Below are 24993 nucleotides of genomic sequence, written 5' to 3'. Positions count from 1 at the left end.
CATGCTGAGCTTGAGGCGCCAGTTCCTCAGGTATGAAGACAGGATGTTCATGTCTTCAGAGAGGCCCTCTTCTGCTGCTTCCCAAGATAGCTTACTGAGTAGGATGGCCAGGTCATCAGCATAGCCATACTTCTTTGACTGGGTTGCAGGCAGGTCATGGATGTAGATGTTGAACAGCATTGATGCCAGCACTGAGCCCTGAGGGACGCCGTTCTTAAGTTTCCTCACCCTGCTGCATTGCCCGTTGCTGGTGTGTAGCCTGAAGCTGCGGTTGCTCAGCATCTCCATGATGAAGCTCACCATGTGCTTGTCTGGGATGGTTTCCAGAAGCTTCATGTGTAGTCCAGGTAGCCAGACAGTATCATATGCAGCTGTGAGGTCCAAGAAGACAGCGCCAGCCTTCTCCCCTGCCTGGAAGCTGTCCGCTATGTCTTGGCACAGGAGGGTCACCTGGTCCGCCGTTGACCAACCTCTTCGGAAGCCAGCCTGTTCTTAAGGCAGCTGGGGGTCAGTCACTGGATTGAGACGTGTGTGGAGGAGACGTGCCAGGAGCTTGTATGGAACACACAGCAGTGAGATGGGTCGGTATCCCTTGGAGTCATCGCTAGGCTTATTTGGCTTCGGCAGAGCGATCACCTTGGCACGGCGCCAGATCTTTGGCTGCCTCAAGCAGCGGAAACACGTGGAGAGGAAGGAGCACAGTCAGTCATTTGCCTTCTTGCCTTGGTGTTTTATGTATGCCGTCGGTGGATGCCGTCGGTGCCTGGTGCCTTGCCGGTTTTCGGCCATCGGATGGCCTGCTCGATTTCTTGTGTTGTGAAATCATGGGATAGATTGGAGTCACAGCTCGGGGCCCTGTGTAGCTCATGGATTCTCGCCGATGTTGCTCTGGTGAAGTCCCAGTCTGCGTTGGGGAAGCGGCCATTGCTCAGCAGTAGCGATGTTTTTAAGAGAGAGTGAAGTGCCTGTCCCACTTATGTGTCCTTGGCACGCAAATACGCGACTGTCCCGCGAAGGTCGGGCGTGATTACATGCGTACGCACAGCCGTCTGGAGCGTGTGACGTCATTTGAAGATGGACACAAAGCTGGAGTAACCTAGCGGGACCGGCAACATCTCTGGAGAGAAGGAATGGGTGACGTTTCGTGTCGAGACTCTTCTTCCGTCTGAAAAGAAGGGCCTTGACCCAAAACGTCACCCATTGCTTCTCTCCAGAGACGCTGACGGTCCCGCTGAGTTACTCCTGCATTTTGTGTCTATCTTCAATTTTCTGAGAGTAGAAGTGGGGGCGGATCCGGACCGCAACGGCCGTGAGCCCCAGGCCAAGTTCGGCTATCATTTGCCATTGAAGGTGGGACGTTGTGTCGCGCCAGGGTCTTGGGCCTGTCCCACTTTGGCTGTCAGTTCCGCGACAGGCCGTTGGCGCGCGAAGATTTTGTTCACTACAAAAATTTCGGAGCCCCGCGCGATGTGCGCACAACTACATACCCCTCCGCGCTTCACAGAGTACTGATTTTAGATGATCAGTCATGATCATATTGAATGGCGGTGCTGGCTCGAAGGGCCGAATGACCTACTTCTGCACCTATTTTCTATGTGTCTATGAGACACTTTTTAGCGAGACCCCTTCAAACTTGAAATGGTCCTGCAAACATTTGGACACACAGAATCATGATTTCTACCATTACATCATTTGCTTCAGTGATGCTAGCATTTTAAAGACCAATGCAGGTCAATAGACAATAGGTGCAGCAGTAGGCCATTCGGCCCTTCGAGCCAGCACCGCCATTTAATGTGATCATGACTGATCATCCCCAATCAGTACACCGTTCCTGCCTTCTCCCCATATCCCCTGACTCGGCTATTTTTAAGAGCCCTATCTAGCTCTCTCTTGAAAGCATCCAGAGAACCTGCCTCTGAGGCAGAGAATTCCACAGACTTACAACTTACAAATTCGGTTAAACCATTCCTTAATCTGTCATGGATGCGATTGCCATCGCCCTCGCTGTATCTGAACTGGAGCCACTTATAATGCTTCTTCTTCTTATCGAGTCCACACTCAAGATTAGTTGTTCAGCCAGAGCTGAACACAGCTCTCGGCATCTGCATGCAATGGTGTATGTCTTGTCGCTTCTTGTGCGCGGTGGTGGAAAGATTGGTGGAAACAGGGCCACAACATGAATGTTCTTTCCTTGACCCCACATAATGCTTCTGCAGCCCAATATCTCATAGGTTTACCATTTTTATGTTATTAAAAGAACAGTGGGATGGCTTAATGGCTTCCTTAAGGACCCTCCCACTTGTGCTTTAGCTTTAATTTAATGGCCACATTTTCAGTCCTAATATTTCAAGATATGAAAAATGCGTTAAACAGTTTGCAAAACTATTATACCCTGTTTCTGGATAAATATCAATGTACCCAGTAAATATGTCCTGGAGACAGAACAGACAGCAGATGCTGGAATCTGGAGCAAAATAAACTTCTGGAGGAATAGTGAAGGCAAGCTGCATGTGTGGAGGCAAAGTGATAGCTGAGGCTTCAGGTCAATACTCTGCATCGTGACTGAGAATGGAGAGAAGAGGTAACCAACATAAAGAGGTGAATGGATGGACTTGCAGGCGAAAGGCAGAACCAGGTCAGGAGGGGATGATGTGTAGGTGGTGCCTGGTGGGAGTGGTGACAGGAGCTGCTGAGTGATAGGTGGAGACAGGCAAGGAAAGAGAAAAAACTAAGCAAATGGAGCCGAGTGGGTAAGTGGACATTAGAGACTAAGGCTGGAAAGTGATAAGTGGAAACACGAGGATGCAGATACAAAATCTAATAAAAGGAAATGGATATAAGAGGGCAGATGGGTCCAGTTAGAGCTGGGAGAAGGTGCAGTGTGTGGAGGATGGGCAGATGGAACCAGATGGGGGAAGGAAATTATCCTACAAATACTGCTTGGGTCTCTTGTCAGTGGTAAGCAAAGATCCTATAGCAATAAGAGTGCTATAAGATCTTTGGTGGTAAGGGAGGAGCTGCTGGAACAAGTGTTGCACTTCCTACATGGGGAAGTACCATGGACTGGAAGGGGTAGGCGGATAGGGATGAGTGCGCCAGGGCATCGCGGAGAGTGTTGTACCTGCAGAAAGGGTGGGGAGGGGAAGATGTGACTGGTGGCGGGATCCCGCTGTAGTGGCAGAAATAACAAAGAAAGATGCGCTGGATACAAATACAGTATAAAGGTCAGGACCGAGGGAGCTCTGCCTCTGTGCTGTTTTAGCGAGGGTGAGTAAGAGCAGACGCCCTGGAAATAGAGAGAAAGCGAGTGAGGGCTCCATTATTTGGGAATTGTACATTTTTCTAGCTTTTAATCTGACTCAAGGAACATCTTGGTCCCCACAACAAATCACTGTGAATATAGGTGCACGGTTTGTAAACCCAACATATTTGAGTTTAAAGATGAAAGTTGCAATCTGTTCCTCGAGATTACGCAGGGGTAGAGTTGTTGCCTTACTGCACCTGAGACCTGGGTTCGATCCTGAGCTCGGGGCTGTCTGTACAGAGCCTATACATTCTGCCTGTAACTGCATGGCTTTCCTCCGGGTGCTCCAGTTTCCTTCCACACTCCAGACATGCAGATTTGTAGGTTAATTTGCTTCTGTAAATTGTCCCCATGGTGTGGGATAAAACTAGTGTATGGGTAAATGCCGGTCTGTGCATAGTCAGTGGGCAGAAGTGCCTCCCTCCCTTGCCCCTTTTTTCCTTTGCTTTTTTTTTTTAGGAATTTACACTTATGTGAGCCATCTTATCCCCTGACAAGAATACCTTTATGTTTTTACTCATTATCAACCTTATATCACCTTCCTCAAATCAAGTCACCTCTCATGTGTAGGAAAAAACTGCAAATACTGGTTTAAATCGGGGAAAGACATAAAATGCTGGAGTAACTCAGCGGGACAGAAGGAATTGGCGACATTTCGGGTCGAGACCCCTCTTCAGCATTTTGTGTCTATCTTCGAAGTCAGCAAACATCTTCCTCTTCTTAGGCTGTTCTATCCTTGATTTGGAACTGTATTTAAGGTCCCATTCCAATTTTCAATTTTTGTGAGCATCGCATTGTTTTACTATGTTCTACGAGCTCATTTTGCAGGTTTTAGACCCATCCTTGCTTCATTGACCATCGCAGATAGCATCGTTTTTTGACGTAATTTACCATTATGCTTTACTTCCCCACTGTGTACCTTGTTCATCCTGAGTTTACACGTACTTACCTTTCCAATTCTTGAGAACAGTGTTCCATAACAATGTATACCTTTAAATAGTCTTATATTTAAAATAGTACACTATTTGATTTCAAAGTGTTAAATGAGTAGAATAGCAGATAAAGCATCGCTTTGATACGATGATGCTTCACGTTGTTTTATTTTCTTCAGGGTGTATACTTGGCTGCTGCTTTCTAAGCTGCTGATATTTACAAGCTTAGGATTTTTTAAATAGCATTCTATTTCCTCTTTTTGTACTTGTTCACTTTCAACTGGCATGTGCTATGGCTTATAAGATGTTTGGCTTTTAAACACAATTTGATGGCACATTCTGCAACTCGCAGGTTTCAGCAGGTTCTGCTGGCGTGTCGCGAAGCCCAGCTAAAATTCAGACTGACACTTGCCCCATCTGTCACACGCACAACTACGTAAATGCTGGAGATGAAGGAAGTGAGTTTTAGCAGGAAATACCAGGTCCTTCACAGACTTGACGATGTGTGAATTCACGAGCGCCAACTTAAGGGGCTGTCCCACTTGGGCGCCCTAATACAAGAGTTCTGGCGAATTTGCCCTCGACTCATAGTCGCAGCATGGTCGACACGAGGTTGTAGGAGGTCTTTGTAACTCTCCTTCATGCTCGAGAGTAGTCCCCGTGTACTCGAGGCCTCAGCTAGGTCTCGGCGTATCATTCAACATGTTGAAAAATGCCCGCGAGTAAAAAAAGGTCGCCATGGAAAAAAATCAATACGTTTTTTACTCGTAGGTTTAGTCGTTGTAGGTCGTAGTAGGTCGGCATGTTGTTCAGTCATAGGTAATCAAGGTAGTCGAAGGTATTCTTCATCATAGTCGAAGGAGATCAAAGGAGGTTGTCTTCACTCTCCACTATTCGGTGTCCCAATTTTCCAGAAGTTAGTCGTAGCTAGTCGAAGCTAGTCTTCAACATAGTCGAAGGAGGTCTTCTACATAGTCGAAGGAGGTCTTCAACGTGACATTTTTTCAAACTCTCCTAAACTCTTCTAAACTCACCAGTTAGGTCGCACAAGTGGGACAGCCCCCTTACTTTAAGTCCTGCCTCGGCTGTGAAACTTAGTGTTTAAAACCAATGGAGGGTCTGCTTGCAGAATCCAATTGATTTGTCAAGTTTGACGCCCCTTTGTTCATTCAAATCTCATAAGCCACGAGATGGAGAGCAATTGTAGAGGAGGCCGCTATCCACTTCAAATGACTTCAGGCTGCTTTGCCCTGCTTTCACCACATTATCGTAGACATCTGCAGCAAAGCCCAAGTTACAGAGTGGAGTAGCACAGGATCAGCATCTCTTATTGCTGTTGTAGATGCCATGAGATTCATCCTGCCACACACTCTTTTGCTGTTAGATATTTATTTTAGTAAAATGATTGCTTTGTTACATACCACTTATCTCTAAATTATACCTTGGTGTATTTTCCTAACAGGATAGTTAAACTTTCTTCATGCAACTTTCCTTGTTTCAACACGCATGCTTTTCTTTTAACAAGTTCCTTAATATACAAATAACATCTCAAATTTCACAGATTTCTCTCTCACCAACTCATTTCAACGACCGCATCCTAATCTCAAGTCTTGCCTCCAGTTCACTGCTCATTTTTCTTCCTGCTTTGCAAGTAACAGACAACAGCCAACTTTAGATTTTGTTTTTCCTTGTGGACCTTATATTACAGTTGTAAGCATCGCTGATACAACATGTTTTGATTCTTGGTTTGAATTCCCCTTCAATCGTATTTTCTTGCATGTCACCCTGGACATGTCACCACTACAGTTGCACTGTACTTTCAGTAGTTCAACTATACATTCCCTGCAAAGTATTTAATGTTTGTAAAATGTGGCCTTCCAGAGAAGCTCATTGTATCGATTAATAAAAACAAAGAAAGAAAATGTCTAGTTCCAGGATCATGCTCTCAAACCAGTAATAATTATTGCCATCTGGAAATGACCAATGGAAAGTATGCTAGGATGACCTTGGGACACATGCTCTTATCTCTATCTATAGTGAAATATTGCTTATCTGATGCTGAGCAAATTATGACATGTAGGTAATGACTAGTACACGCTATGTCCTTCCTTCTCCTTGCCAGATTACCTTCTTTGAACACAGTCAGTTCCTGGGTGATTTTATTTCCTTGTGGAATCGGTGGAGATGGTTGCAGCACTAACAATCTATTAGTTTTTAAAATATGAAGACATAACACCGAACATCAGAAACAAATATCTTGGACTATTTCATTTAAGCAGGATTATAAATAGAATTTTTATCACAGATTGCAGAAAGGCAAGATTCCACTTGCTACGAGGAATAGTGGAGCAATTTGTTGAAAGGCTCCCTGGGGTTTTAACCACTGAATAATTCCGCTGCTGAATTGCACTCTGTTCAGACGGTTTTCTGCCACAGAAGTCGTGCTGAGAATCCTGAATAACGTCAGAGAGTGTAGGAGGTGTAGGCTGTTGGCAAACAAGGCTGAGATGCAATGAATGTGGGTGGAATGGTAGATTTTTACCAGCGTCTGCTTCAGTGAGCAGATATCTGGGGGGGGGGGGGGGGGGGGGGGGGGGGGGGGGGGGGGAGGTGAGCTTTCATCAGTAGATCCAATAAATCCCTTGATGTGTAGTTTAATACTGAAGAGAATAAATTACAGTTAATCCATTTTATAAAATGCTTATCAACTCCAACTACACCACGAAGATTAAAAGCAGTGCCGAGATGTTTCATGTCAGGAAAAACAACAGCTGGCTTCTTTTCTCTGTAAAAAAAAGGTGGGTTGGGAATGATCTAGCATGTCTTCAAATGGTGAAGGTGTTTGGCAGGGTAAAATATACAGATATTGCCAACAGCACTACTTCACACATTCAGCCACCATAGCCTACTCTCACTGCATTCCCAGCACTTGTAAAGACATTGAAAGGCAGCACAGAACCTATCCAGCATAACTGGGCACCATAAAGAGGTGTGCAAAATTGAAATGCATAGGTGGTAAAACGTTTCCCCTTCGCAGAGGTGTCTAAGACCAGAGAACATGGATTTGAGATGAAGAATAGAGAGATCAAGTCGTCACATTTATTTATATAGCACATTTAAAAAAACAACTCTCGTTGGCCAAAGTGCTTTACATTTGTTATAAGAATAGTATAAACAAACAAACTACATACATATATACATGTATAGATGGAGGAGATTTGAGGAAGATTTTTGTTATCTTGACTGCTTGCAATCTGAAAGCACTGTATGAGTGTGTCAGAAAGACAATTTATCCTGCAATATTTAAGAACATCTAGATGAGAAATTGATTTGCATAGTCGTAATGGGCTATGGACCGTGTGCTGGTGTGTGAGATTTGTGCAGATGGGTAGTTTAGTTTAGTTTAGAGAACTAAAACAGGCCCGCAGAGTTCCCGCCAATCCCCGTACTATCTTACACACTAAAGCCAATTTACAATTTTTACCAAAGCCAATTAACCTACAAACCTGTATGTTCTTGGAATGTGGGAGGAAACCGGAGCACCCGGGGAAACCCCACACGGTCACAGGGAGAACAGACAAACACTGTACAGATAGCACCCGTAGTCAGGATCAAACCCGGGTTTAGTTTAGAGATACAGCATGGAAACGGGCCCTTCTGCCCACCGAGTCCACGTCGACCAGCGCCGGGACAATTTACACTTATACCAAGCCAATTAACCTACAAACCAGTACGTCTTTGGAGTGCAGGAGGAAACTAAAGATCTCGGAGAAAACCCACGCGGAGAACGTACATACTCTGTATAGATAGCACCCTTAGTCGGGATCGAACCCAGGTCTCTAGCGTTGCAAGCGCTGTAAAGCAGCAACTCTACCGCTGTGCCACCGTGCCGCCCCGGGTCTCTGGTGCTGTAGGCAGGAACTCTACTGCTGTGCCACCCTGATTGATAATTTCCTAGACATGATGGGACAAAGACCTGTATGGCTCTTCAATTCTTTGGGTGATGCTAAATAACCTAATCTAATCTCACATTCCTGTGCGTACCGTGTGGGTAGAAAATTACACATTCAGCTCTTATTTGTTTACCAATTTCATTTTTTGTAATGAAAGTCAAAGAAATGCAAATGCTGAAAATCTGAATTAAAACTGTTAAGTGCAAGAGATACAAGTATCAACTGTTGAAAGAGATATTGATAAGGTTCCACATGGATGGCTGCTCTGTAAGGTTAGATTGCATGCCAACTGGATAGAGAATAAAAGACCAGTCCCACTTACGTGTCCTTGGCACGCAAATTACGCGACCTTGTGGTCGCGTTGAGGCGCACGGGCATCATATGGCCATGTGAGGCTGGTCCCACTGAGAAGCGGGGAGGGGTATGTAGTTGTGCGTGATATCGCGCGGTGCTCGATTTCTGTAGCGAACAAAATCTTCGTGCGCCAACGGCCTGTCGCGGAACTGACGGCCAAAGTGGGACAGGCCCAAGACCCCGGCATGACGCAACGTCTCACCTTTAACAACAGCAGAAGCAGGCAAACGATCGCCGAACTCGACCTGGGACTTACGGCCGTTGCGGTCTGGATCCGCCCCCACTCCTACTCCCAGAGCGGGGCTAAGAAAATTGAAGATGGACTCAAAATGCTGAAGTAACTCAGCGGGACTGGCAGCGTCTCTGGAGAGAAGCAATCGGTGACATTTTAGACTGAAGAAGAGTCTCAACACGAAACATCACCCATTGCTTCTCTCCAGAGATGTTGCCGGCTCGCTGAGTTACTCCTGCATTTTGCGTCCATATTCAAATTACGTCATGCGCTCCAGGGCTGTGCAGTCGAATGAAGTCGCGTGTGACCTTCGCGGGACTGTTGCGCCTCAACGCGACCACGTAATTAGCGTGCCAAAGACACGTAAGTGGGACAGGCCCTTTAGCTTCATGGGAGGAAGCGTGATGGTGGAAGGTTGCTTTTCGGCTTGATTAATGGTGCACCTCAGGGATAGCTGCTGGCACCAATGTCGTTTGTGGCTTTTACCAATGATTTGGAGAGAATGTAAGAGGCATAATTAATGTTTGCAGATGACACAAGAGGGGGTGGTATCATTGATAGCGAAGATGCTTATCTCAAATCACAGCAGGATATTGATTAGAAGGGCAGGTGGGCTTAGGAATGGTTAATTGAGCTTAATGCAGATACAGTGCCTTCCATAATATTTGGGACAAAGACCCATCATTTATTTATTTGCCTCTGTACTCCACAATTTGAGATTTGTAAAATCACATGTGGTTAAAGTGCACATTGTCAGATTTTTATTAAAGGCCATTTTTATACATTTTGGTTTCACCATGTAGAAATTACAGCTGTGTTTATACCAAGTCCCCCCATTTCAGGGCACCATAATGTTTGGGACACTTGGCTTCCCAGGTGTTTGTAATTGCTCAGGTATGTTTAATTGCCTCCTTAAAGCAGGTATAAGAGTGCTCTCAGCACCTTGTCTTTCCTCCAGACTTTCCATCACCTTTGATAACTTTTATTGCTGTTTATCAACATGAGGACCAAAGTTGTGCCAATGAAGGTCAAAGAAGCCATTATGAGACTGACAAACAAGAATAAAACTGTTAAAGACGTCAGCCAAGCCTTAGGCTTTCCAAACCCAACTGTTTGGAACATCATTAAGAAGAAAGAGAGCACTGGTGAGCTTTCTAATCGCAAAGGGACTGGCAGGCCAAGGAAGACCTCCACAGCTGATGACAGAAGAATTCTCTCTATAAATCCCCAAACATCTATCCGACAGATCAGAAACACTCTTCAGGAGTGAGGTGTAGATTTGTCAATGACCACTGTCGGCAGAAGACTTCATGAACAGAAATACAGAGCCTATACTGCAAGATGCAAACCACTGGTTAGCCGCAAAAATAGGATGGCCAGGTTACAGTTTGCCAAGAAGTACTTAAAAGAGCAACGACAGTACTGGAAAAAGGTCTTCTGGACAGATAAGACGATGATGAACATATCGGACCGATTGCAAGAGCAAAGTATGGAGGAGAGACGGAACTGCCCAAGATCTAAAGTATACCTGATCTGAGAAACACGGTGGTGAGGGTGTTATGGCCTGGGCATGCAGGCTTTTATATTATGCTTTCAATGTATATCACAGGCTCATTGGGGTGCAATAGGAGAACAGTGAGTGAACTGGGGGAAATCATAGCGCTATCGCAAACTGTTTTTGCACAATTAGACTGACCTCCAAACTGGAAGATAACAAGATCAGAGTTTTAGTTATATACTAGACCAAGGGGGGGGCCCATTGGGTCCCGTCCCCTCAATGCGTGGATAGGGCGGTTACCCCATAACCGCCCTATCCACTGACGCATAGCCCCCAACTCACAGGTGCTTCTAGAGAGGGAGGGGTAGAGAGTGAGGGCAGAGAGAGAGAGGCAGAGACCGAGGGAGAGGGGGTGGAGAGGAGGGGGTGTAGGGGGTGGGGGGGAGAGGGGGGGAGGAGGGAGGGGAGAGAGAGGGGGGTGAGAGGGGAGACGGGGGGGGGGGAGGGGGGAGAGGGGGGAGATGGGGGGGAAGGGAGGGGAAGGAGGGGGGGGAGGGGAGGGAGTAGGGTGGGGGAAGGGGTGGAGGGGAGGGAGGGATGGTGGGGGAGGTTGAGAAGAGGAGGGGGAGAAATTGGAGGGGGCAGAGAGAGAGAGAGAGAGAGGAGGGGGGGGAGAGAGAGGGAGGGAGAGGGGGGGGAGAGAGAGAGAGGAGAGAGAGGGAGGGAGGGAGGGAGAGGGGGGGGGGGGAGAGGGGAGAGAGAGGGAGGGGGAGACAGAGGGAGAGGGGGCGAGAGAGCTCGGGAAAGAGAGGAATGGAGCGGGGCAGCAGCTCGCGGGGTCCCGAGCAAGGCCCGGAGTGATCTGAGGACTGTCAAAAGCAGCGGAGGGCCGGCCGATCGTGGCTTCCGCGAGGGGAAGCCCACCCACCAGCGTGACAGACGATCGGGCGGGGGAGACGGAGAGAGGTCGTCCCCTGTGACTCGCGGCTCATAGACAAGTGTGGCCAGCAGGCTGCGCGTTGAACCCTCTGCACAGCTAGCCACGAGGAGCAGAGGGATTGTGACGTCAACCAGTTCGCTTCAGTTCTTTAGATTTTTAATAGGTCGGATTGGGAACAATTTTAGTAAAAAAACTCAGGAAATAATCAATCAAATTTTCAGATGAGGGGGGTTTTTGAGATTATGAGGTAAATCTCTACCAGAATATGTAAAAATTTCACCGTTACCGCTTCGGGTTTTCGGGGAAATCAAAGAAAAAGTTCAAGTAAACAAACCCATAAGTAAACATCCAAGATCAGAGTTTTATAATAATAAGACAAACAGACAGAGACAGACGGACAGAGACAGACAGAGACAGACAGACAGTGGAGGGATTAGAGAATTAACTGAGACTTTGGAATGGGGGACCAGAATGAAGCCTCTGGTGCAGGAGCAATTGCAAGTCAGTGAACACTATGGTGAAGGGTTAACAGTGGTTGATGTGAATTAGTATAGGGATATTAAATTTTTCAAGTAAGCTTGTGCCCGTGCAGACTATAAAAGACTGATGTAAATACACTTGGTAATGTAGAGAAAGGAAATGTGGGCTAGGGACTGTTGGTATATACAGAACTTTCTTCTTAGAAAAAAATAATAAGTGATAAAAACAGGCACCTAAATTTCTCTTCAGTATTCCTGTAGAGAAAATTTAGTAGGTTCTTGGCTAATAATCCACTTTACTTGGCCGTACTTCAGCAGAATCCATTTGTCATAATGCCCATGTACCACAGGACTGTGATAAAACTGATAATGTTCTTAATTTTCTATTCTATTGTTGACAGTATAGTTTACTATTCATTACAAAGTGTTACCCCATTTACTCATGGTGATCTCCTGATTTCAGCTGGATCATTGTGGGATAAGCACTAAACAAAGTTAAGCTTCTTTCTTCCTTACAATTTGAAAAAAAAGTATTGGGTACAGTAGAGTAATTACTCTCTTTCAAGGACATTAACATGGCTTTTGGCACAACACGTCTACACCAACTAAACTTGTCCTATTTCCCTGCTTGTGACCCATATTGTAAATTGCACTCGTGAATCTGTTATTATTTCAAACATGAAAGTTGTGGGGTTGCCACAAAATCCAACTCTCGTGGAGAAGGGAAACCAGTCTCCTCCGTGTCTTCAGTATCACACCTGTTCTATAAAAGATCCATTCTTAAAATTACTAGAACGAGAATTGCATAAATGCAGCTTTGCCTGTTTCATGCCTGTTTGTGTGTATATATATATTCAATGGTATATGGTCACAATGATCTGTTCTGTATTTATTTATGCCTACTATATTCTGTTGTGCTGAAGCAAAGCAAGAATTTCATTGTCCTATCTGGGGCACATGCCAATAAACTCTCTTGAATCTTGAATCATCCAAATCCCAAGGACATATTTTCCTTTTAAAAAAGGCTTTGGATACCAGTGTCTGTCTGATTAAGAGGAGAGCAGAACTTTGGAGTATGCAATATCAGGTTTCCACATAAAAAGTTTCTGGAACGTTAAAGTATATCTTATATCGGCCAGCAAAGTAGGTTGACATTCAGCTTGTCTGGGCTGTGAAAGAACTCTCCCATTTATCCCACTCTTCGTGATTTAGGTTTGGCAAGGTCTGTACCAAATTATTTCCAGCAAACATTGTCAAACCAGATCACCATATTAACACATCTGATAAAGTGGCATTGTTTAAAATCTAATGCTAACTTGGCGGCAATTGTTAAATACTCAACAATATCAACTAATTACCCTGTAGTTGTTCATTTAAATCAGATTGAATTGCTGAATGAATGGTTAGACTGACTGCAATAAACAAATTCAAAATTTATTATTTTTAATCTGCATTTTATATAAATTCTTATCTGCGCCCAATAATTTCTTGGACGAGCTGTGGGACGAGCTGTTGTCATATCTAAGCTAATAGTAAAAATTGAAAATGTTGAAAGTAATGGGGCAGCTTCATTAGCATCTGGAAAGAGAAACACGTATTACCATCTTTCCTTATAGATTTTTTAGATTTATTAATAAGTAGCCCACACTCAAAGCTTAACTGAATTTTGTCCGTTAGTTGGAGTATTTTTATCTTTACATGCAGAATGGTATCAGGATAGAACATCAGTGAACCATTTTACTTCAAAAGGGCAGTTGATTGAATGCTTCAAGTGAATATTTAACCAAACATGTTTTTAAACTCTGGGCATGTATCTGTATTCAAGCACAGAAATGTACTTCCCTGAAGCTTGATATGACTGGGCAAGGTTTAGTTGGCAAAGTTACCTATTATTTCACAGCTTTCTTTCCAAGCTTCAAAAACTCAGCAGCAATGATCATGAATACTGTTGTTGTTCACTGGATGATATTTCGAAATGCCATGGCAAAATGGTGAATAACAGTCGTCACGGCAGTTTGTGAGTGCAGGAGACAGCTCAGAGAGCTTTAAGTGGGAATGAAGGACCAGCTTTTCTTCAGAAAAATAAATGAGTAATTTATGTTTGACAAGTGTTGAGCATTGTGTTCTGTATTCCACAATGGCTAACTCGCTCCTAGTTAATCAGTGTAGTCAACTGAGCCAGTTATAAAAAAAAAATCACACCACTCCAGCTCACCCGGCAACCGACCTGCAGCGCCCACCTCCAACAGCAGGGCAGAACTCGGCTCACTTCAACTCCGGCTCCCCAGGCCGTGGGAGCAGAAGCAAAGCAATTGTGGCAAGGAATGCCCACGGGATTGAGAACAACAGTGACAACTGGGAGGAGAGCTGGCAGGAGCTGAAGGAATAGAGAACTAGAGTGCAAGCCAACTAAAGTAGTAGTTAGTGTTGCAAGTGAATACTGACTGCAATGAAAGTTCACCATCAACCTCTCAATTAATGCAGAACTCCCACTAAGAGCAGAGTCCATACAAATAGATTAAACATAAACGCTGACAATTTTGTTCCGTTTCCTTACTCCCATTTCTACTGTCTGCTCTCCTAACTCTTGCAACCTATATTTTGGCAGAAGATAAATTACGTGCCAGTTTCTGCCGAATGAAAATGCTGAGCGTCTAAGTTCCTTTTTAATCTTATCATGTAATTTAAATGTTATGTGTAGGAAGGAACTGCAGATGCTGGTTTAAACCGAAGATAGACACAAAATGCTGGAGTAACTCAGCGGGAATGGCAGCATCTCTGGAAAGAAGGAATGGGTGACTTTCTGGGTCGAGACCCATCTCTGGAGAGAAGGAATGGGTGACATTTCAGGTCAAGACCCTTCTCTCTGGAAAGAAGGAATGTTTGACGTTAAGGGTCTCGACCCAAAACGTCTCCCATTCCTTCTCTCTAAAGATGCTGCCTGGCCCGCTGAGTTACTCCAGCATTCTGAGTCTGTCTTTATTTATATATTTTACTTATATATGTGTGTGTGTGTGAGTGTTTGTGTATATAATTCAGACTACTAAATTGGTAATGTGATGATTATTATTTCATTTACTGAAGAAAATTGAAGTTAATCTATTTAGTAGATTTTTAACCTTTTATTTAATCATAAATTTTATTTTTAACATGAATTATCCACTGACACTTTTAAGATGATTGCACAACTGGCCCACCAAACTGACTGACTGTGTGTCATTTGTAAAAGTGTGATTGTTTTACCGAGCGCTCCATGTTGAAATTGAAACTATGGCAGAATCAGTAGATATTTGTAGAATGCGGTGAGCAACAAGGTGAATGACTCGACATGCCAAGCATCACTGACATGAGGAAAATGGAGAAAATCCAGAGCAATTCCAACAAATGTTGTCCTATGAGATTCATCATCTCTAATCGGGAACATAAGGTGTCAGTGTTCCTTTATTTTTCCACCTGCCAATTTGCAGGATTTCCATTTTGCTAAAATAAAGCAGCCTTCAGGGTAATTTTTGCTCCATTCTGCCAAGAAGTGTTTTAATTTGTTGATTTTAAAACAAGGTGCAGAAAAGGTGCGTGCTGACAAAGTAAACAGGTGGGCTCTATGAGTAATTGACTGAAACAGAGCAGCAGCAATTTTGATCACTATTAATTGAAATTTGGTATTGATGAGATGAAAGCTTATCTGACCTGCAGAGGAATTTAGAGTGGGAGCTGTTAGACACAGTTGTCGTGGTCCTTGTTGATACCAATAACGTAGGTAAAACAAGGAAAGAGGTTCTGCTAATGAAATTTGGGCAGCTAGGAACTAAATTAGAAAGCAAAACCAAAAGGTAATAACCTCTGGTTTGCTACGTGAGCCATGAGCAAATTGGCATAGGGTCGATAGGATTCAAAAATTAAACACTCACTCAAACATTGGTGTGGGAATTTGTGGGACATTGGCATCAGTATTGGGGAAGGAAGGAGTTGTTCTGATGGGATCATGCAGGGTCCAGTGTCCTGGCAAATCATATGACTAGGGTTGTAGACAGGGCTTTAAACTAAATAGTGGGTAGGTGAGTTCAACAGATTGGAAAAGTATGAATAAAGTTGAATGGAAGGACCGCATAGAAGAGGTTACCAAAGGAATTTTAAAAAGGGATAAGAGTCCAACAGCAGGCAACATGGGGACCATTTTGAGAAGTATGAGATCCCTGGCAATGTTCCTTAAATTGAGCAGGTTCTGGTCTCCAATTGGAGGCGTGGGTTTGCATCCCACTTCTGACACCATGTAATGAGTGGAGTTGTACACACATCAAATACAACACATATTTATTAAAGTCCATTTACAGCAGTGGTCTGCAGAACGTTACAGTACCTTACAGCTACTCAGACTGAATTACGTAAGCAAGCTCTTGGTAATATAAATTGCATATTAGGCAGAGCACCTACTGACAAGCACTAAAATTGGTTAGTAGGAAATAACCAATCCACAGCTCCTAAGAAAAAAACTCATTTGGACTATGTTTTTTAACCTCTTATTTCAATGTCAAAATTGTGTTTTTTTCACACTTTGCCCTCTTTCTTGTGGCCCTCTTCCATCATCCTATGTCATCCAGAAAGCAAATCCAGATTTTCGTGTGCAGCACTGGAAGCGTGATGATGGGGATGAAGCATTCAAACAGTGTACAAAAAAAGAACTGGCTCGTGTGTCTCGTGTGGAGTCATCCTGCAAAGTACAAGAAACACACTGTGTTGATTGGCACATTTCATGTCATTTGTGCATACTTCAAAATGCTTGGAAAGAAAATGGAAGGATTTGGACCAGGATGTCCTCATGGAATCGGGACTCATATCTACTGGTTCTATGAAAGGTGTTATGACAGGGAAGAACTCCAACAGAAGTCTGCACTGCCACAAGACGATGGTGGAGGACATGGAGAGGCTCCTTCATGAATTCCTGCCTATAGCTGGAAAAGATGCAGTGCAGCCCGGTATACCAGAGGAATCAAAGGACATCTTTCAAGAGCTAATCCAATCACCAACAAAGCAGGCACTTGCTGAAGTCATGGCCAATGCAGATCTCAACACATTGATGGAGTCATATGAGAGCTTCAAAGCTGATGTTCGAAAAGGATCTCTCGGGAAGACTGCACAATTTTGGTTGCCGTACGTGGATTCTGTGTGGATTGCTCTCTCATTGATTAGGACTGTGAAAGAGAACAACTTTCCGTTGTACTTGCACTGTCTGTTTCTTATGCCCGATCTCTTCTTCACTTTTGGTGCTCACAATTACTCCCGCTATCTGACCTGTGTTCTTGGCAAACATCGAAGAATCACATCCCGATGCCCTCGAAAGGGGTGCCATCACTGTCGCTAGGTCATTCATACCAGGAAACTGATGTGCTGTTGACAAAACGATTGAGGGGACGATCATGCAGCATGGCAAATCTCGAGGTGGTGGTAGTGGTGATGAGCTCTCTGGCACCTTGGAGAATCACAGTGCTTATCAGAGATGGGTTCGAACTTCAACAGAAAGGGCACACTTTCTCTCTGCAACTCTCAGCCTAGCAGACATGACCTGGTACCAATCGTGGAAGCAAACACAGAGATCAACAACCAACTGAGATAAGGAAAAGTGAGGCATGTGTAAAGAAAGCCATTGGTGCTGTAAAGAGCTTCCTGAATCCTTTTGACATAAATGACAAGACTGGGTTGTATGAACTCTCTTCTGGTGCACGTGTTCCGGCTGAAGTTGAGAAAGATGTCATAAAGGTACTTACCACAGAAGTTCATCAGAGAGCGACTTGAGAAAAGCAGAATTCTCCAAGCCCATCAAGAATCTGAAGCTCAAAATTATGGCAGAAATAACGAAAAGAGTGAAGCTCTAAACATCTGAACGAAAGGTTATAGAGTACAAGCAACAAGGAGATATTGCTTTTCACAAAGTTCTGGCAGTCAACTCAATCTACGGGAGATTATGAAGTACTCTCTGACCCCTGTACCCTACTCCATTGGTACATCATACAACTTCTTTGCAAAGATTGATAAATCCAAGGGCCTACACTACCTATTGAAAGATGTAGACAACTCACAACCTCCAGCCAGTAACAAGACATTGATAGTGGAAGATGGCAATGCTGCATTCTACTATCTCAAAGAGATTCCTGCAAACTACAAAGAGATTTTCATCAAAATCGCCAATGCATTGTCATCTAATGATGTAGTCTTCAGTACCAATATGTACAAACCAGATTCAGTGAAGCCAAGTGAACAGACACGGCGTGGGTGTGCGGAGAAGAGAATAATCAAAGGAGGAAAGACCAAAAAAAACAAGAGATTGGAAGCAGTTCTTGACCAATGATGAGAACAAGAAACAGCTCATTGAACTTATTCTTGATGTGTGGAGGAGCATGACATGGCAAAGAGGCTACATGGAAGGAAGGTGATCTTCATTAAGGAAGGAGAGGCCACACTTCTTACTTCTCAGAATGGGAAAGAGACACTGCAGTCTGAGATTCAATCCCTGAAGTCAAACTAAGAGGAAACATACTCGCAAGTCATCCTATACTGCAACTATGGCAAAGAGCAAGGATATGACCACGTACAAGTCAAAATCCCAGACAGCGATATATTTTTCATATTGCTTCACTATGCAAACAGCATTCAAGACACCACAGTGTTCTTTCACACAGGGAGAGGCAATAGGCAAAGGCTAATAGATGTCACCCATTTTGCAAAGCAGTCCTCCTCAGAATACTGTTCAGCATTACCTGGACTGCATGCGTTCTTAGGTTGTAACTGAACAAGTGCTTTCAAAGGAATCGGCAAAGTGAAGCCAAACAAACTGATGCAACAGCGTAACAAATTTGTGAAACCTCGGACAGATCTTGATGATTTTCATAGAGTTGAAGATGATATGGTCCTAAATTTAGTGGATTTTTTATGTATCTTTACTACTAAGAAACACACTCGATTGCAAATCCAAATTCACAGACCCCAAGAAAGAGGGCAAAGTGTGAAAAAACACAATTTTGACATATTGAAATAAGGGTTAAAAAAATCCATTACAAATGAGTTTGTTTCTTGGGAACATAATTTTTCCCTCGCGTTTTTGATCTGGGTATGATTGGATTTGGGTATAAGGAGCATTTGAAGGCTCTGGGCATGTACTCGCTGAAGTTTTGAAGGATGAGGGGAAGATCTCATTGAAACCTACCAGATAATGAAAGACCTTGGCAAAATGGACATGGAAAGGATGTTTTCAGTAATGGGAGAGTCTAGAACGAGAGGGCACATCCTCCGAATAAAAGGATGTACCTTCAGAATGGAGATAAGGAGGAATTCCTTTAGCTTTAGGTTGGTGAATCTGTGGAATTTGTTGCCACAAGTGGCTGTAGAGACCATCGCTGGGTATTTTTAAAACGGAGTTAGATAGGTTCTTGATTAATAAGAATGGCAAAGGTTATAGGAAGAAGACAGGAGAAAGAGGTTGAGAGGGAAAAATAAATCAGCCATGATTGAATGCTGCATCTGGCTCGATGGGCTGAATGGCCTAATTCTTCTATGTCAGTGATTTTATGGAACTTGAGGGAAATTTGGCCGAAATGTGGGGCTTATATTTATGACCATTTGGATTCTCCAAACGCATGGGCTTAAACCAGGCCATGGGTATCATGCGACAAGTGGAATTTCACTCTTGACTGTAACTGATAATGAATCTTTCTGTATAAAAAAATATATCTGTATCTCTCCAGGTGGAGGACGGCACCAAAGATGTAACATTAGGATCCTTAATTGCTTTACTGGTGGCTGAAGGTGAAGACTGGACACAAGTTGAAATTCCCACTCCAGTACATACTTCATCACCTGCTCAAACTGCAGCAGCAGCAGCAGTTCCGACACCGTTTTCCAGCAAAGCACAGTATTCAGCTGGCAAAGGCGAGTAAGTATGCAGAAACCCAGACAATATTATACTGTTATTATAATATGTTATAACTTGCATAAAACTACTTTCCTTTTGACAGATTTTTGAGACTTTACTGGCACAAAATATTGAAGAATTATCATTCTTGTAAATTAGGAATTGTATCAAATTATGCACAGCAAACTCTCTCAAATAAGAACGTGAAAATGGCCTGTGAATTATATATTAGTGAGTTAGCTAAGACATGAAGAGATAAATATTGACCAGGTGGAGGGCTCACCAGTTCATCTGTGCAATAGATCCATTCACACAACCCTAAAGCGCATCTCAGTTTAATTTCTCTCCCAAAAATGTACTCCATTCAATATAGCTATTCTGCAGTTCAATCCTAGAATGTTAGCCATGATTATCGTGACAATTTGTCGTCTTTCCCTTTATCTCTCAAGTGTCCGTTTAAGTCCAGCTGCTCGTCAGATCGTCCAAACCCATGGGCTTGAACCAAGCACCACGCCGCCAACCGGACCACGGGGAATCTTCACGAAAGAGTAAGTACAAATGAATTATCAGTTTAATATGTGAATTGTTGGTTTTTTGATAACCTGGTTGTGCCCCGCCCTCAGCCTGCGCATAAACCTGTGTTACGGTGAAGGGTAAACTGTGCTTGATGAATGGAGGAAGCCAGTTGAATATGTACTGCAGTAAGAGTTTAAGTGTTCAAAAGTTATAATTCAAAATAAATAACTTGTGCATATTTGCCTGTGAAAGAAAGATAGGCCAAGAAACTGATACTCAAATTTGAATTAAAATAATTATTCTGAGGTATTGCTCCTGTGTATGAGTTTCAATAGTAATTTTGCGATAGGCCATTTGTAAAATTGAAACGCTGTTTATAAAAATAATAGTAAGAAAATGAATAATACTTTTTTATGCACTTTATGATTCTTGTCAAGCATAACATTTGTACTTGCCCACCAAGTTTGAGTGCCTTTAGTTGTTACTTTTTATAGATTTTTTTAGTGTCCTCATTACAGCATGAATAGAGGAGTCAGGGTCATCTTACCAGAGGAAGGGCAGAAGTGGTCAGGGGTGATGTTAGGAGTCATGTATCTATTACCTACTGCAGGAGTAACTCCAGCCTGGCCTTTTAAGCTTAGTCTACTCTCATGGAAGAATGTCATTGTTATTCAGATAATGATATTGTGAGCTACTTAATTTCTGGTCCATTGAACGCAGCAATAGCTGATATATCCCACTTTTCAGCATCTGCAGCTCACTGCTGCATACAGGCTGGTGCAGATGTGCTTAATCCAAGTAAAGAGGAAGTCATCTCCGCAAGTGGATCTGACGTGCTTTCTGAACTATAAAATTGCTTCCTAAGCATGCAGCTGGTGCTGATAGTCAATAAAATATCCTTAACTTTATATCTGACTCTGGCATATTGCAACTCTGTTGTAGTTCGCTATATTTAATCTTCACTTCAAAATAGAAATAAAGGCTCTCCCTTTTATTGTAGGAAGGAACTGCAGATGCTGGTTTTACCGAAGATAGACACTAAATGCTGGAGTAACTCAGCAGGACAGGCAGCATCACTGGATAGAAGGAATGGGTGACATTTCGGATCGAGACCCTTCTTCAGACTGAGTCCGGGGTAGAGGGAGAAACAGAGATAAGGAAGTGTAAGGTGTGAAAACGAGACAAAGGGGATGAAGTTCAAAGAAAATGTAGAATAGATCATTGTTACCTTAGAGAAGGTAACAACAAGCAAACAGATAAAATGTAAAAGAGGACAGTCAGACTATTCGGAGAACTGGGAAGGGTGGAGGGATGGAGAGGGCGGGAAGGCAAGGGTTACATGAAGTTAGAGTAGTTAATATTCATACCGCTGGGTTGTAAGCTGCCCAAGCGAAATATGAGGTGTTGTTCCTCCAATTTGCGCTGGGCCTCACTCTGACAATGGAGGAGGCCCAGGACAGAAAGGTCAGTGTGGGAATGAGTTAAAGTGTTTAGCAACCGGGAGATCAGGTAGGTTTCAGCGGATCAGCGAAACGATCGCCGAGCCTGTGCTTGGTCACGCTCTCCCTTTTATCCTTGGCTCATATTTCCAGTCTAGGCTCTTGGCTGTGCTGGGAAACAAGATAACATTTCTAGCCACAAATCTTGTAGGAACTTCAGGAAAAGTCCATGAATGTCCTCAATAGAAGATCCTACTGACTGGATGCACTGTGTGGGAGGTTATAAAGAATATTCTGTTGTACTGCAGCAAGTAAGAATTTCATTCTAAGGTGACAATAAACCACTTGACTCTTGAATAACATCTGCCCCATGCTCTATAGCCTGGCTACCTTGAGGATACGTCATTTGACTGATGCACAGCAGCTGGAAGGGGAGAATGAGGCTGGGCACAGTTTACAATGTTAGAACGTGTTATAACTCTGTAATCCACTGTGAGGCTCCACACCACTTGCTTCAGTCATAGGGAGAAAAGCAGTTCATATCTGAATGTAGCAAGGTTTTCCCACCAATATGGACTAGGAATTTTAAATGTCGGATTAACGTCTTACTAATCAGAACCTTGGTTTGAGACTATTCAATTTATGTGGCACTGGGATCTTTACCCAATGAAGGCGCAAAATGGAAGGTTGCAGACCCGAAACATTGACTATTTCTCTTTCCACGGATGCTGCTTGACCTACCAAAGTTTTCCGAGAGTTTATATTCCACCCCCTGAGGCTTTCTTAGCATGTGCAATTCCCTGTGGAGCTTTTACCGTGATTTTGAGGCTCACTTCAGTAAAACCTGTTTCTGTGTCTGTGTTTCTGTTGCTATTGGCAATATCTCTAAGTTGTATAATAATTTCCAGGGATCCTGTGTCAACTTTCTCTTTAGCAGTTTCAAGCAGAATATCTGTTAGTTAACTTTATCAGATGTTCAAACCTCTTGAAATCAGTCATTCTAATGATTACGATACACAGCAGATGACACCTCTGAATTGCAGGAGTTCTGGTATGATGTAAGTGGATGAGGTAAATGTCTTTGGGAAAAATTGGCGCTTGTCCTCCATGCAGTACTACTGTGGCGCACTTTGTCTGGGTGTATGAACATCTGTCCCAGTTTGCCTAGTGGGCGTGCAGTCCCAGATAGAAACTATTGCTAAGTTGGAGAGGAAATTGTGCAATTGGGCAGTGGGCCAAGACTCAAGGTGCTGTATTGTTCAGGTAAATCTTTGTATGTATAGCAAGACCGTAGGACTGACAAAAGGGAAGCCCAGATGGATTTAAGACAGAGATAGAATGGATCAAATGGACAAGGGGGGGGGCATATAATGAGGGAACAATTACAACTTTACAAGGTTTTAACAAGCTAAACCGGATAAATTATATTTTCAAAGACAAGATGGGAGATGGAGATGGCATGAACAATTGAAAATCTACCATATTACGCCACCTAGTGCTAAGAACCCACATTACATCGTTGGAGAACTGTTCATTAAGACAATTTCTCCTTAAGTTATAGGCTGCCTATTTCAGGCAAGAGTTCACTTATCCGCCAGGCTGTGGCAACAGGTCTCCTGACACCTCTCTTCAGCATCACCCAACACTGTGAGGACCCAAATTAGGAAACAATCTTATTTAACCAAGTAAGACTCATTAAAGTCTTCAATACTCCTAATATTTTTTTAAAAGGCAGGTTTTTTGGGATTGAACATTTTCATGATGTTTCACCTGAAGAAAGATATAAGAATAAGAAAAAAACAGGGCTATTTAGTATTGAAAAGCGTGACACATATACAATAACGTTGACGTAGTATTAATGCTGTCACAGCATTGTGTCAGTTCCGAGCACTGACAGGTGGTGAACCAGAGAACTGGGGTCTCTCAGTTGTCAGGGGCATCGCTTGGCATTTCTGTTCAGATCAAATTAGGCTTCAACAGGCAGCTGGGAACCAATATCTCATTAGGAGGGTCCGTGGACCATGCTGGAAGCAGCATGAACCAAGGACATGCAACTGGCAAGTTTGGTCGCATTGCTATTCTTCAATGATCCAGCTCTGAACAGTTAGGCAGCTACTATCTCGAATGCAGCTTTAATAATCAATACTTTGCAATTTTGACCTTACACTTGCAGCAACAGGAACAAAGTCAAATCTGATTCCCATGAAATCAATAAATTCTTAATACATGCAAACTCTTTTAATGCACAAATAGGCAATTATTGTTAACATATAATTTTAATATATTTTATATGTATTATTTTTGTCATGTGACTATGAAGCATACATGTATTAGAAGGTGTAAGTAATGAGCCAGGAGAATGGACTGATGAGATTGCTCTCTGAAGAGCCAGCACGGGTGCAATAGTGTCTACGTACAGTAATGAATAAGCATAAACATGTGTGTATACATTGTGAAGGATTGTGCATGTAAAATTTCTTTGAACTGTAAAGGAGATTTATAAGGTCGTTTTTTTTTCACCCAGAGGGTGGTAGGTGTCTGGAACTGGCTGCCTGGGAAGATGGTAGAGGAAGATACAATGGGGACATTTAAGAGGCATTTAGACATAAAGTGGCAGGCAACAGAGTGGTACGGTTCATGTGCAGGCAGATGGGATTAGTTTAAATTAACATTGTGGTCAGTGCGAAAATGGTGGAGATCTGTTTCAGTCCTTTTCTACATTCTAAATTCAGTGGTTTCCTTCAGTTTGTTCAAGAAAACCTTAATACAGAATGTTAACTTTAAAAAAAAAATTCTGAATACCCACCATCCAATGCATTTCTGAGAGGGATTAACATCCGTCCACAGACATCTCTGATCTGCAGAATCCTGGGCTCATCCCTGGTTATTGAATGCTTCTGGGCATTTTCCTTGAGTGACAGTTATTCTGCTACAACATCTGAATATCTAAATGTCTGCATTGGGTTTTTTCTTTTCTTAGCTCGATGCTAAACACAATCTTATGCCAATTATTTATAATTTGGGTTCAAGTCTCAGCTGTCAGTGAGAGCTGAAGCAAATTCTGTTTCATTCTGAAATGACAGCTTGCACAAGCCTGCAGGTGGTGTTAAAGGGGAGACAGATTTTCCAGGCCTTTGGTTGACAGGATTTTCTTTCTACTCCCTATGAATATGTTTATTGAAACTTGTTTGATTAATGTTTTCAGGAAATCACAAAAATTAGAAATGCCTAATTTCAAATCAACTAGAAACAGAAAATGTAGAATTGTTCCTAAGTTTTCTTTTAAAGAATGCAAAGCATTTGTTTTTTAAATTTAATAGTGCTCTTGCTACCTCAGGGTGCATATGACATGCTAGTTTACTTGAGTGTTTTCACTCTTAATTCACTCACCGCTAACTGACTCTGGTCAATGCATTAATTAGCATTAAGCTGTCAGTCTCTGC

At 43.1% G+C, this 24993-nt stretch overlaps 1 protein-coding gene across 1 annotated transcript in view; it reads left to right on the top strand.

Annotated features, from left to right (window-relative positions):
• pdhx (pyruvate dehydrogenase complex component X) overlaps nt 1-24993 on the top strand; it is a 164799-nt gene that overhangs the window by 38032 nt on the left and 101774 nt on the right. Inside the window, exons 4-5 of the mRNA XM_055649760.1 lie at nt 19429-19616; nt 20045-20143. Of these exons, the coding sequence (XP_055505735.1) occupies nt 19429-19616; nt 20045-20143 (287 nt within the window). The remainder of the gene's footprint in view (nt 1-19428; nt 19617-20044; nt 20144-24993) is intronic.

This window comes from Leucoraja erinacea, chromosome 18 (genome assembly GCF_028641065.1).
Source record: "Leucoraja erinacea ecotype New England chromosome 18, Leri_hhj_1, whole genome shotgun sequence".
Classification (NCBI taxonomy): domain Eukaryota; kingdom Metazoa; phylum Chordata; class Chondrichthyes; order Rajiformes; family Rajidae; genus Leucoraja; species Leucoraja erinaceus.
This window is presented reverse-complemented; position numbering and strand designations above follow the sequence as displayed.